Consider the following 12,615-nt stretch of genomic DNA (forward strand, 5'->3'; position numbering starts at 1 on the left):
ACAATCAGATTTTCATCTTTTAATACATCTCTCAAATCCTAAGGCAAAACCCTAAGGAAAAATCAAAGTAGAAGACTCCATTCAAGATTCTTTCAATCTTTTTTCAAGATTCTTCTTCAAGGTAAGTCTTTCTCCAAGAATTCCATTCATTTCAATTCAAATTCCTCCGTACAATTATGAATCACTAATGAATCATAATTCTTGTCCATAGAGTTTTCAAGAAACTAATTCAAGAATCTCAATAAAGGTTTTCTTGATTGTTTACCTTCAAGCTAGGGTTTCAAGGCTTCTATACAACTTCTTTTTCAAGATTCTTAAAGAACCTTGTTCTTTCAGGTATGTAAGGCTATCATAGTGTTGGACTAGTTCATCCTCACGTCCTACATCTACTTTCAAATCAGTAAATGAGAAATCTAATATTCTACCACTAGATTTGAGTATTCTTGAGATGAGTTGATTTTGAGTTCTCGTGTTCATGTTTCTTTTTGAAATTTTACTCCTAATTATTGAATTGCTATATGTTATGCATTAAGATTCTTGAGTTGATTCATTCATGTCTATATTTCAACATGAACCATATGAATTGGGTATTCTCAAGATGAGTAGTATCGTTGAGTTCTTAGTTTCGAGTTCTTGAGTTTTGAGTACTGAGTTTTCATATTGCTATTAAGACCCCTGAGTTGAGTCGTTCATGTCCATAATTCTGCATGAACCCTATGAATTGAGTTATAAATATTGAGAAGCTTTTTAAAGCCAAATTTTGAGTTTTAAACTGAGTTTTTGAGAAAGTAAAGATGAGTTTTGAGAAAGAGTTTTTAACACATGATTAGTATGACAGTCGAGTATGTCATCAATGTTGAAGCAGTATGGTATCTAGATATACCGTTAATGTTTATGCAGTATGACTTTTCAAGTCATCAATGATCATATCACAATATGATTTTGATATATTTTTTAGAAAGAGTTTTCAAGTATGAATTACGTAAGGGGTCGTTTGGTTTGAATACTAGTTATGTTGGGATTAGTTATATTGGGATAAATTATATTGAGATAAGTTATGCTAGGATTAGTTTTTATTGCTTGTTTAGTTTGTCAAATTCAAACTAATATTCATTGTATAATTTTTGTGAATAAGTTGTTTGTTTACAAAAATACCCTCACCTTATTTAGTTTTTTTTTTTTACATTTTCTTTGCAAGCTTTAGTTATTCATTCTTAAAAATAAAATTTTCATCTTATTTAGCTTAAATATTTTTGTGTGTATTTCCATGATTGTGTCGTATGTTTTTAAAATTTAAACGTTCATCTTATTTAACTTAAAAATTAAACTTTCATTTTATCTAGCTTAAAAATAAAACATTCATCTTATTTATCTTTAAAATAAGATTTTGATCTTATTTAGCTTAAAAATAAAACTTTCATCTAATTTAGTTTTAAAATAAAACTTTCATCTTATTTAGCTTAAAAATAAAACTTTCATTTTATGTTTATTAAAGTAAACGAAAATTTATTATTAAAGTTATCTACATTTTAATTATAGATAAAATATAATTATTAAGTGAGTAATAAACTATTTAATGAAAAATATGTAATTTAGTAGTGGAGTGTCATTTTAAGAGAAATCAAAATATAAATAAACATAATAATTACACAAATAAATTCAACTTATAATATATTCATAAATAAAAATTGTATTTATAAAATGTAAATTTTTAATAGAAAAATATACTTATCATTAAAACAACAAATAATCAAGGTTGTGAATGTTATTATGTTGTTAAAAAATATGTTAATATGTATGAATGTAAAAGTGGTGTATAAAAGAGAGTTTATGGGGGGTATTTTTGTTAATTTACACACTTTATCCCAGGATAGCTTATCCTGGGATTACTATACCACCCCCAGTGAGGGATAACTTATCTCAGGACTAATTGTTAATCCCGGGATAAGTTATCCCTACCTTTGCAACCAAACAATGAATTAAAGGCCACTAAAAAATTATCTCAGGATTAATTTATCTTATCCATCACACCAAACGACCCCTAAGAGTATAAGGGAACTAACTATTCCCAAAGGTATCAGTTTTACATTGATAGAAGAGAAACTTTGATTTCTAAATGAGTTATGAGTTCAAAGATATTTCAAGAGCAGTTACCTCTTTTAAGAAGATAATTTGAGCAATTATCTCAAACCAGAGGAAGAGTATGTTTTTAAATATTGAGCATGAGTATATATTATTGGAAGTAGTATTGAGCACCGATATTGGGATGAGTTCACACAACTCACATTCCTCATAAACCATGTATGCCAACATGGGTACAGGATCATACTTTTTAGATGAATCCTAAGTGCTTTCGGGCAGAGCTTATTGGATCCACTTAGTTGATGTGTTCTATACCCCAGCAAGGTATTTGACAATTCTGGAAGTATGAGCGAGATGTTGTATCATCACGTAGCTCATAGTTATGGTTGTTGCTTAGTGAATCTCTCAATATAATTAAAAGTATATTTTTATTATATCATTTAATATGTTGATTTCAAAGATGAGTAAGTATTTTGTAAAGTTTTAATGATTTCAGTCCTTTATTTCTTTACATTCAGTTGAGGATATATCTATATCTATTGCAGTCTTTTCATTCAGTTTTTTTGTTATTCAGCTATATTACATACTCGTTCATTCAATGTATTGAAGTCATTCGACCTGCATCTTTTAATGATGCAGGTTCTTAAGATCCTCAACAAGAGTCTGTTGAGATCACTTCATCCGCTCGTCAGCTTTCAAGTGAGGTCTCCCTGCTTCCGAAAACTCCAAGTTTATGAGTTGTTAGTAGTAGCTCTTTTGAGGAGTCGTGAGTCTTGTACCAACACTCATCTTTGTATAGTAGAGGCTTCATAGATAGACAGTTTTGGAGAGTCTTTCAGATTCAAATATTTTATTTAAAATTTATGTTTCATACTTAGTATATTTAGCAAAGTTTTGAGATTAAGTAAACTGTTTTTAAAATGTTTCTTTTGAATCTGATGCTTATGTATGCTTGAGTTAGTCTTTCGCTTGTAGTCAAAGAGGATGAGGATTCGCTTGGGGACCAGCAATGGTTCTCGAGTGTCGGCCTCAACCAGGGTGTAGGCTCGGGTCATAACAGTTCAAGGGTATTTTGAGCTATTTTTTATAGTTTAAATACAATATTTATTTTGATTTTTACTTAAATTTTACTATCTCATATTATTTAAATTCATCGTAGATAACAATGAAAAAACTCATTTTGTGTAATAATTGATTTAATGTGATCATGTTGTTATCTTAATATTTTATTTTCATTTTATCTCCACTTATTATTTAATAATCTATTTAATTATTTACCCTATTTTCAATTATTATTTTTCGTTTTAGAAAGAAGTATTGAAAATACCCCTGAATTTGAACAAATTATTAGTTTTCTCCTCAAACTATTAACATTCTTAAAAGGAAAAAAGGACAAATATACCCCCGAACTATCGCAAATGGTATATAAATACCCTCCGTCATACTTTTCGTTCATTAATGCCCCTGCCGTCCAAAAAGAAGTGCACATTTACCCCTCACTATAACGGAAGACGTATTTGATACACATGTCGCAATCCTACGAAGGGACCTGATTTGACCAATTATTTAAACCCAAAATTTAAAAACCCACCCATATCTTAGGGTGGGTTTTTTAAAATTTAGATTTAATTAATTGGTCAAATCAGGTCCCTCCGTAGGATTGCGACACGTGTATCAAATAAGTCTTTTGTTATAGTGAGGGGTAAATGTGCACTGCTTTTTTTACGGCAAGGGCATTAATGAACGAAAAGTATGACGAGGGGTATTTATATACCATTTGCGATAGTTCGGGGGTATATTTGTCTTTTTTCCCTTCTTAAAACACCAATCTAATTGATTAACTAAACTTAGATATACTACAATTTATCGCATGACATAGTAAGTGGTCTCAAACTCTTGTAAGAGCATGAGACTCTTAATCAAAAGCCGATCGAAGTGTTAAACACCTCTAAATTGGGCTAGAATTTAGGAACATATTTCACTCATATTGCATGATCATGTGTATTTAGGTTCAGATAATATGATTTCAAGCATATCCATAATTCTAAAATGAAACTAATAATTTACCCGATTAGGGATATTTAATACTTTCTCTCTTCTATATACATATATATATATATATATACCTATGTTATGAAACACTAGTAAGAATGGAGTAATAATTAGGAATACCGCACTTACCTTTTTGGCACAAATTTGAGTGTTAATGTGTTCCGCAGGGCGAAGATTACAACCTCCATTAAAGTGGATATATACAGAGTTGAAGCACTTACGAGGAAGCTAAAGGTAACATGAAGAGGCTGTACAAGTCTACTGACGATGAATTCATGGAGTTCCATAAGAGAGAAATTGGGGTTTCTCAACCCAGAAACTTCACTCGTCGAATCTCCGCTTCTGAGGTCTAATTTATTTAAGATTATCTGTTGTTTACATTTATTTGTTTGATGAAATGATTGACAGTATCGAATTTTCCCCCAATTTCGTACTTATGGCTATTCATGGTACTTGTGTTGCTCAATAGATTAGTCTACCAGAGCTCAAATTGGGGATACTTCAGCTTCTTCTTCGTTTTTTATATTGAGAGAGGTGGTGTTCGTCTGTTTGTGTGCACTTATACTATTCCACAGCTACTTTGTATCTTTCACCAGCAAAGAGTAATTTTGTCAAGGTTTAGCTTAGACAGGTTGGGGAGGGAAATCAAATTGGCGTGGTTTGTTTTTGCTGCAATCTGAATCCTGTCCCCGATGATTTTCATCTCACTAAGCAAATATCAGATTGTAATTATGAAATTTAAATTTCTTATCTTTAGATTTCTCTAGGGTTTTCGTTTTCAATGTTTCTATACTTACAAAATTCCATTTATTTTTTTATCTGTTGGAGTGGGTTAAGGATTACTTGGTCTCTTTATGTGATCTTTGGTGATACTCACCTCTTGAGCTAACTTTTGGGTTGAGTTAGACCCAAGAATAGCTTCTTTATCATGGATCAAAGCCAGACCTAGACTAATTCATTGTTTACCCGATGTTGGAAGGTAAAAGTAAGAATTCAAGTTTTTGCATGGATTACCCCTATTTCGGGATGATCTTTAATTTTTTCCCTAGATCATGTTCTTTAATTTAACCCCTGTTGCTCATTTAATGAAAATTTGTGGTCAAAATATGCTTAACTATGACCTAATTTCACAAGGCATGAGTTTGAAGAACTTTTGTCTTGTCCGGCAAAAGTTATGTCTCTTAAGGTATAACTTTGTGGTTTCCGAAAGTGAACTTATGCCTCTATCAGCATATTTGTTGGAACTAAATTATGCCTTGTAAAACATAACTCGTGGGTTATGAACTTCTTAAGACATAACGTTCTGTAACTGAACGTATTCCTCTATTAGCATAAGTTTTGTAGGAACTAAGTTATTCCTAAGTTCTATAGGAATTAAGCGACATAACTTGTGTTATATTATGGTTCGAAAGTATGGGCTTTTGCCTTGCTTGTTTTACTTTGTTTTTTCGATGTTGGGGCATTTTCGGCCACTTTTTTGTTTCTCAAAGTGTTGAAGGGAACTAAGTTACTCAGACTCGGGTGCAGGTGTCCAATATGGGTGTGGATCTAGAGGTCGGATCCTTCATGATCTAATTTTTAAGATTCGGGGATATGGATATGGGTGCGAGGGTTCTCCTAAAAATAATTAAAATATCTAAAAATAGAGTTATAAAACCTAAATTATGAGATATTATATGAAAAACTTGAGGAGAATCCTAGGAGATTAAAGGAAAAGTAGTGACATAAAAAAACTTATATTAAAGGTATTCCATTTTCTTCAATTTTACCTTAACTTTTGTATTGATTACATAAAACTGTCCAGACTTTCCCCATCGATTTTGGTCAAAGTACCCAAAATCGGTTGACCAAATCGGACACAGATCCCACACCCACACCCATGTCGTGTCGACACGGGTGCAACACCAAAAGTGAAGAGTCCGAGCAACTTAGGGCATTTGTGCGAATGACCCATAAGAATTTGCATCAACATATTACACTTTGCACGAACTGCTTATAGTGAGCCATGCATCAGGCATTCTGTTTTCTTCTTTGGGTGGTTAACCAATCACTAGTTGCGAAAGTAAAGTTTTGAGTTACAGAGATATAGTCACCTTGTTAAATGAGTTGAATGGTACACATATATATTTCTGGTTAATACTTGGAAATTTATTGAACGCCAAGCATCTTACCTACTAGGTTTTGGATGAGAATTTAAGTTTTATCCATTAACGGTATAGACATATTTATATGACTAGTGTAATCTGGCCAACACCAACAGGGTTGTAACCTGCTTTTCCATGTTACCAACAGGTGCTTAGTGTAGAAGCTCACCTGCATTTGGCTTTAAGTATGATTATTCTTTTCCATTGTCACCAAATAAAACTTAAAGTCTTTCAGCTAATACCAGCTACTATTTATTGAACGTATCATCCATGTGACGGTCTTCCAGTTCATCACCAGGTATGTACTGTTAATTTCCTTGTATCTATTTCTTCTTAATGGCAGAGCCTGATGTGAAGTTTCTGTGGCACATCCAATAAAGTGGAACAAACAAATAAATAACTAAAGAAAACTGAGGCCTTCATGTCCCTTGATGTTAAGTCTCTGTTCTTTGTGTAAGAAATTATCACATTAGTATAAGAAGGTAACAAAAATGAGGCCTTCATACTTAGTGGTGGTTAAGACTTGAGTCCCAGTTGCAGCATAATTTGGTGTAAAAAAATTTCACATTTCGATATTAAGGTAATCCCACATCAGTCACTAAATCAATTAACTAACTACCCCTAATGCCAAATTAGTTGTGTTATCTATGCGAATGCTCAGTATCCATTTCCGGTCTATTATATTCTGCCTGAGGGTAATAAATTTTACGGTGTTTGAAATTCTTTTCTGTAGAATCTGAGAAACTGGTCCATTATGCAAAGCGGCTGAAACTATTTTCTTTTTCCATATTTGGGGCAGGTTACAGTGAAGCGGCTGGATTTGTATGGGAAGTTAAATGGTCATGAGGGTTGTGTTAACACAATTGACTTCAATGCCACTGGCGATGTTCTTGTCTCAGGTTCTGATGACAGACGAGTAATACTATGGGACTGGGCAACAAGGAAATCAAAATTGTCTTACTCATCAGGCCACATGGACAACATATTCCAGGCCAGGTTCATGCCCTTCACTGATGATCGGAAAGTAGTAACTGCTGCTGCTGATGGCCAGGTGATGTTCTGCGTATCTTGTGCACTTTATTATGTAAAATCTGAAAGATAACGACAATGTGTATGAGCAAATGTTCATTTGTAAGTCTGAAATACGCTGTAGTAGATGTGCATTCTGCTTACTGGACCATTCTCCAGTTGTGATTTAATCATGATCCCGGTCATTATCAAACAAGAACTGTCAAATGATCATAATATTAGTGGTCTGTATTGGAAAGGAGAAGTCCTGTCAAATTCTCTGAGCCGATCAAGCCCTTTAAGAGATTCTAAGAGGTCGATTAATGTCGCATAAGGAAAAAAGCATAAAATTCTGCATAACTAGTGTAATATTTGATTTCTAAAATAAATGATTGCATCACTAATTTATTCTTTGCATAACGTAGCAGTATACGGTTTGCATAATTACTGCAGTGCTTGATTTGCAATATTAAATTCTGCATTGCCGATACTCGTGCAATGTAGAAATCTATATTACTTTATGTGAATCCAAGTGGATTAACAATACATTTAATAATCTATGCATTATTTTTGTGAATCCAATGTGGATTTACAATACATTTATTAATGTTAGAATATGAATAAGTATATACTATCCTACTTAGAATAGGAATAGGAATCCTAGTTGGAAAAGGAGTCCAATGTAGTGTCTATAAATAGGGTCTCAATGTAATAATGTAGATACAACAATTCAATAATATTCATTTCCTATATTTCTCACATGGTGCATTGATGAGAAACTTACCCAAAAAAAAAAAAGTCAGATTTCGGTGACTGTCGAAGGCTGGTTTGCATCGTTTTCTTGTTTTATAAGTGTAGTGTGAAAACCCACACCACCACGAGGTGCAGAACACTCAGGCGAGCAAACCCAAGTGAGCTCCTTTGAGTTTTTCCATGTCACGCGCCCTCACACGCTGCCGGAAGACTCAGGCTTGCGTCACCATGTGCTTCACGCGCAGGCGCGTGCGGCACTTTCTGGCCAATTTTTTGACATTTTTTCCCATTGAGGTCGCCTCTCCATTCCGAGGCGGACCATCTATTTATTTTTTGATTCCTTCCAGTTCCGAGCAGTCAGATCTAATCTTCGGCGACTGAACCCTCTTTCCCAGATTCCGACTAGTTTTATTTGTTTTTTTTTTCTCTTTTCTCTAATTTCATAATATGTCTTTAGGGATTGATATTTTTGGCTCCAAAAATATAGGTAGTTCAAGTGCTATGATCACTTTAGAACCATTAATGGGAAGCTCAAACTATTTCGCTTGCGCTTCCTCGGTTGAGTTATGGTGCAAGGGTCAAGGCGTTCAAGATCACTTAACCAACAATGCTTGTGTGGTAGATGAAAGGCAAAGGCTAGTGAGGCAGATATTTTCGCTCCCGTGGCTAAAATAGCATTTGTCTGTCTTTTTCTATCTATGGTTGTTCGTCATTGGTCTCTTCATCAGTTGGACATTAAAAATGTTTTTCTACATGGTGATCTTGCAGAAAAAGTCTACATGGAGTAGAAAAAGTCTATATGGGGAAGTCTAGTAGCCTTGTATTTCGATTGCGTAAGTTACTCTATGGTCTAAAACAGTCACCTCGATCCTGGTTTGGAAAGTTTAGCACAGTAATTCTGGAATTTGGCATGACTCATAGTGGAGCTGATCACTCTGTGTTTTATCGGCATTTTGCACCAAATCGGTGTATTTATTTGGTTGTTTATGTTGATGATATTGTTATCATTGGCAATGATCAAGATGGTATCACTAATTTGAAGCAACATCTCTTTAAGCATTTCAAGACTTAAGACCTCGGCAGGCCGAAGTATTTTCTAGGTATTGAGGTTGCTTAGTCTAGATTAGTTGTTGTTATTTCTCAACGCAAGTATGCCTTAAGACATTCTTGAGGAGACAGAAATGATGGGATGATGGCCCATTGACACTCCTATGGATCCGAATGTTAAATCCTTCTAGGACAGGGGCCACTAAGTAATCCTGAAAGGTATAGACAAATGGTTGGAAAGTTGAATTATCTCATAGTGACTAGACCCGACATCTCTTTTCCTGTGAGTGTTGTAAGTCGGTTTATGACTTCCCCTTGTCATGGTCATTGGGAAGCACTTGTTTGTATTCTGCAACATATAAAGTCAACTCCTGGTAAAGGACTACTCTTCGAGGATCAAGGCTATGAGCGTATATACAAATGCTAATTGGGCAAGATTATCCTCTGATAGAAGTTCGACATCTGGATATTGTGTTTTAGTAGGAGGTAATTTGGTGTCGTGGAAGAGTAAGAAACAAAGTGTGGTTGCTCGATCTAGTGCAGAATCAGAATATCGAGCAATGACTGCAACAACTTGTGAGCTAGTTTGGATCAAACAGTTGCTAGGAGAGCTAAATTTTGGCGAAATCAGTTAGATGGAACTTGTGTGAGATAATCAAGCGGCCCTTCATATTGCATCGAATCCAGTGTTTCATGAAAGGACTATTTGTGAAGTCAAATGATCAGCTTACAGATATCTTCACCAAGGCCCTCACCGGTCCTCGTATTAATTACATATGTAACAAGCTAGGTACATATAATTTGAATGCACCAGCTTGAGAGGGAGTGCTAGAATAAGAATAAGTATATACAATCCTACTTAGAATAGGAATAGGAATCCTAGTTGGGAAAAGAGTCCAATGTAGTCTTTATAAATAGAGTCTCAATGTAATAATGTAGATACAACAATTCGATAATATTCTTTTCTTATATTTCTCACAATTAACCAAACCTGGGTAAGAGTATTAAAGGCAAGCATTCAAGGGTATGGCCTAGTGGTCATTGAAATGTGTGAAAACCATTGAATGGGAGAATGGTTCGAATTCTAGTAGAGACAAAAGATTCTAGATATTTCTTTCCCTCTTCCTAAGTCTTGGCAGGGACCCGGTACTTGTGTTGGTGAGGTGTAACAGGTACCCGGTAGAATAGTTGAGGTGTGCACAAGCTAGCCTCAACACCACCATTTTATTAGCTATAAGAATTACCTATGCAACTATCAGCTACTGTGTGGCATCTTCTGCTTCACTTGTCCATTCTTTTTCTCAATGCCATAAAGAATCTGTGCCCAACACTTCATCGATTTAGGAGTTCTTACACATTGCAGAATTAGTGAGATCACCAAATTGCATTTTAGCATTGAATGATTGGATAAGTAATTCTCATACCAATCATATTCTTCTTATTGTCCTAGTATGAAGTAACACATGTTAATAGATCACAGGGATGTACATCAAGACAATGTTTTTGTACCAATATATGATAGTTTAGGCCTGGTGGAGTTGCTTAATTCGTAATTTGAGAAGTCCTTGTATGAAGTAACACATGTTTATAGACCGCAGGGATGTACATCCAGAGAATGTTTTTGTACCAATATATTATAGTTTAGGCCTCCTGGAGTTGCTTAATTCGTAATTTGAGAAGGACTAGGGAGAAATAATTCCCGACACCTATGGGCTTATTCTTTAATCTTGTCTGATTTCTGCCATCGCAAAACACTGGTTTTCTCACTGCAGGTCAGGCTTGGTCTATTGCTGGAGAATGGCCACGTAGAAACTAAAAGGCTTGGTAAGCATCAAGGTCGTGTACATAATCTTGCAGTGGAACCAGGGAGCCCCTACATATTGTATAGCTGCAGTGAAGATGGTTTTGTTCAACATGTAGGTCAACGTGCTGTTTTACCTGTAAAAAGTTCTCTTCCTCAGATTATTTTGCTATAACTTGCATCTATTCTGCAGTATGACCTGCGAAGCAATTCTGCCACAAAGATATTATGTTGCTCATCTTTCACGGAAAACAATAAGCAATCTTCTAGCAGTGTTAGGTTGAACTCCATTGTGATAGATCCAAGAAATCCTAATTATTTTGCTGTTGGAGGTTCTGATGAATATGCACGTGTATATGACATCAGAATGTACCAAATGGAGGCTTCTCATAATACAGATAGGCCTATCAACACATTTTGCCCCCATCACCTGATTGAAACACATGACGTTCACATCACAGCATTGGCTTACTCAAGCTCTAGTGAGTTGCTGGTCTCATACAATGACGAATTGATATATTTGTTTCAGAAGAATATGGGATTGGGTCCATCTCCCCTGTCTTCACAAGGTGAAGATGCAAAGAAATTGGACGAGCCACAAGTTTATTCTGGGCATAGAAATTCGAGAACTGTTAAAGGAGTGAGTTTTTTTGGTCCTGGTGATGAATATGTCATGAGTGGGTCTGATTGTGGTCGTATATTTATCTGGAAGAAAAAGGGTGCTAAGCTTGTTAGGTTGATGGTTGGTGATAGGCACATAGTAAATCAGCTTGCGCCCCATCCCTATATTCCTGTTCTTGCAACATGTGGAATAGAAAAGACCATAAAGCTTTGGACCCCATCATCAAAGAATGTTACTCCATTGCCTCGTGACGCCCAAAAGGTGCATATCTTAGCAGTTCTCTCAATAACTATTCATGTTTAGAATAGAAAGTCACAGTTGGTTCATGTAATCTATTATTGATTTTTTTTTGCTGCTGCACTGTCTTGCTGTGTGTAGATAATGGAAGCTAACAAGCAAGGCCGAGAAGACCATTCACGGGCTACACTGACCCCAGATGTAATTATGCACGTCTTACGTATGCATAGGAGGCAAGCACTGGCTTATGTTGAAAGAAGACAAACTAGAGGTGACATCGAGAGTGATGAAGATGATGGGGGAGAGGCCTATGTTTTAGGGTTTTCAGATGGTGATACTGAGGGTGCCTCTGAATGCAGCATTAGCTAAAGTCATATGTATTTTACCCGGGAACAACATACAGTTCACATCTGTATGAATAGCTTGGTGCACCTTATAGCTGTAGTGCATCACATCTAAGTTTGAGTTTGCTAGCTGCCTGCCTGCCTGTTCCCAATGTCAATAAATAAACAGTGTGTCATCTTCACTTGACCAAAAAAAGTTCAAAGTTTAGCATCTGCAAATTATCTCATATCTTAATTACTACAGGGGAATGGCTTCATTTGAAACTTGAAAGATTGCATATGCTCTACAATCCTATCCATTTGGAGGTAAATATGTTGTCCCATTGCAATTTGAAGGTGAGTATTAAATACATTCAGTCATTCTTCTGTTTCTCATAGTAGGAGATTTACGGATTTTACTTTTGCGGAAGCAGATCTCCAGCAACCACGACTCAACGAGGCAAATGAATTTTCTTTGTCTATAACCTTAAAATCCCTGAAATCTAGCCATCATGTTATGGTAAAAAATCCTACACTTATATATTT

The 12,615-nt window shown here is 35.2% G+C and overlaps 1 protein-coding gene across 2 annotated transcripts; it reads left to right on the forward strand.

Annotated features, from left to right (window-relative positions):
• Positions 1-4,266: 4,266 nt before the first annotated feature.
• On the forward strand, positions 4,267-12,329 carry LOC125833024 (uncharacterized). 2 transcript variants are annotated; one of them, XM_049512190.1, is made up of 5 exons: positions 4,267-4,481; positions 7,078-7,329; positions 10,859-11,002; positions 11,081-11,770; positions 11,888-12,327. In XM_049512190.1, exons 1-5 carry the CDS (start codon positions 4,374-4,376, stop codon positions 12,113-12,115), a joined length of 1,422 nt encoding a protein of 473 aa, XP_049368147.1. In that variant the 5' UTR covers positions 4,267-4,373; the 3' UTR covers positions 12,116-12,327. The 2 variants fall into 2 exon arrangements, with proteins under 2 accessions (XP_049368147.1, XP_049368152.1); XM_049512195.1 differs by lacking the exon at positions 4,267-4,481 and adding an exon at positions 6,203-6,576 and having other exon boundaries at positions 11,888-12,329.
• The last annotated feature ends 286 nt before the right edge of the window (positions 12,330-12,615 follow it).

The sequence above is a fragment of the Solanum verrucosum genome, unplaced genomic scaffold (assembly GCF_900185275.1).
Source record: "Solanum verrucosum unplaced genomic scaffold, falcon-dt-bn FXZP01000288.1, whole genome shotgun sequence".
NCBI lineage: Eukaryota > Viridiplantae > Streptophyta > Magnoliopsida > Solanales > Solanaceae > Solanum > Solanum verrucosum.

What these genes read in the sequence shown, in the direction of transcription:
- LOC125833024 (XM_049512190.1), top strand. Translation starts at nt 4,374, where the DNA reads ATGAAGAGGCTGTACAAGTCTACTGACGATGAATTCATGGAGTTCCAT. An exon ending in AAGATGGTTTTGTTCAACAT is followed by an intron (nt 11,003 to 11,080) that starts GTAGGTCAACGT and finishes TCTATTCTGCAG; the next exon opens with TATGACCTGCGAAGCAATTC. An exon ending in TGCCTCGTGACGCCCAAAAG is followed by an intron (nt 11,771 to 11,887) that starts GTGCATATCTTA and finishes TGCTGTGTGTAG; the next exon opens with ATAATGGAAGCTAACAAGCA.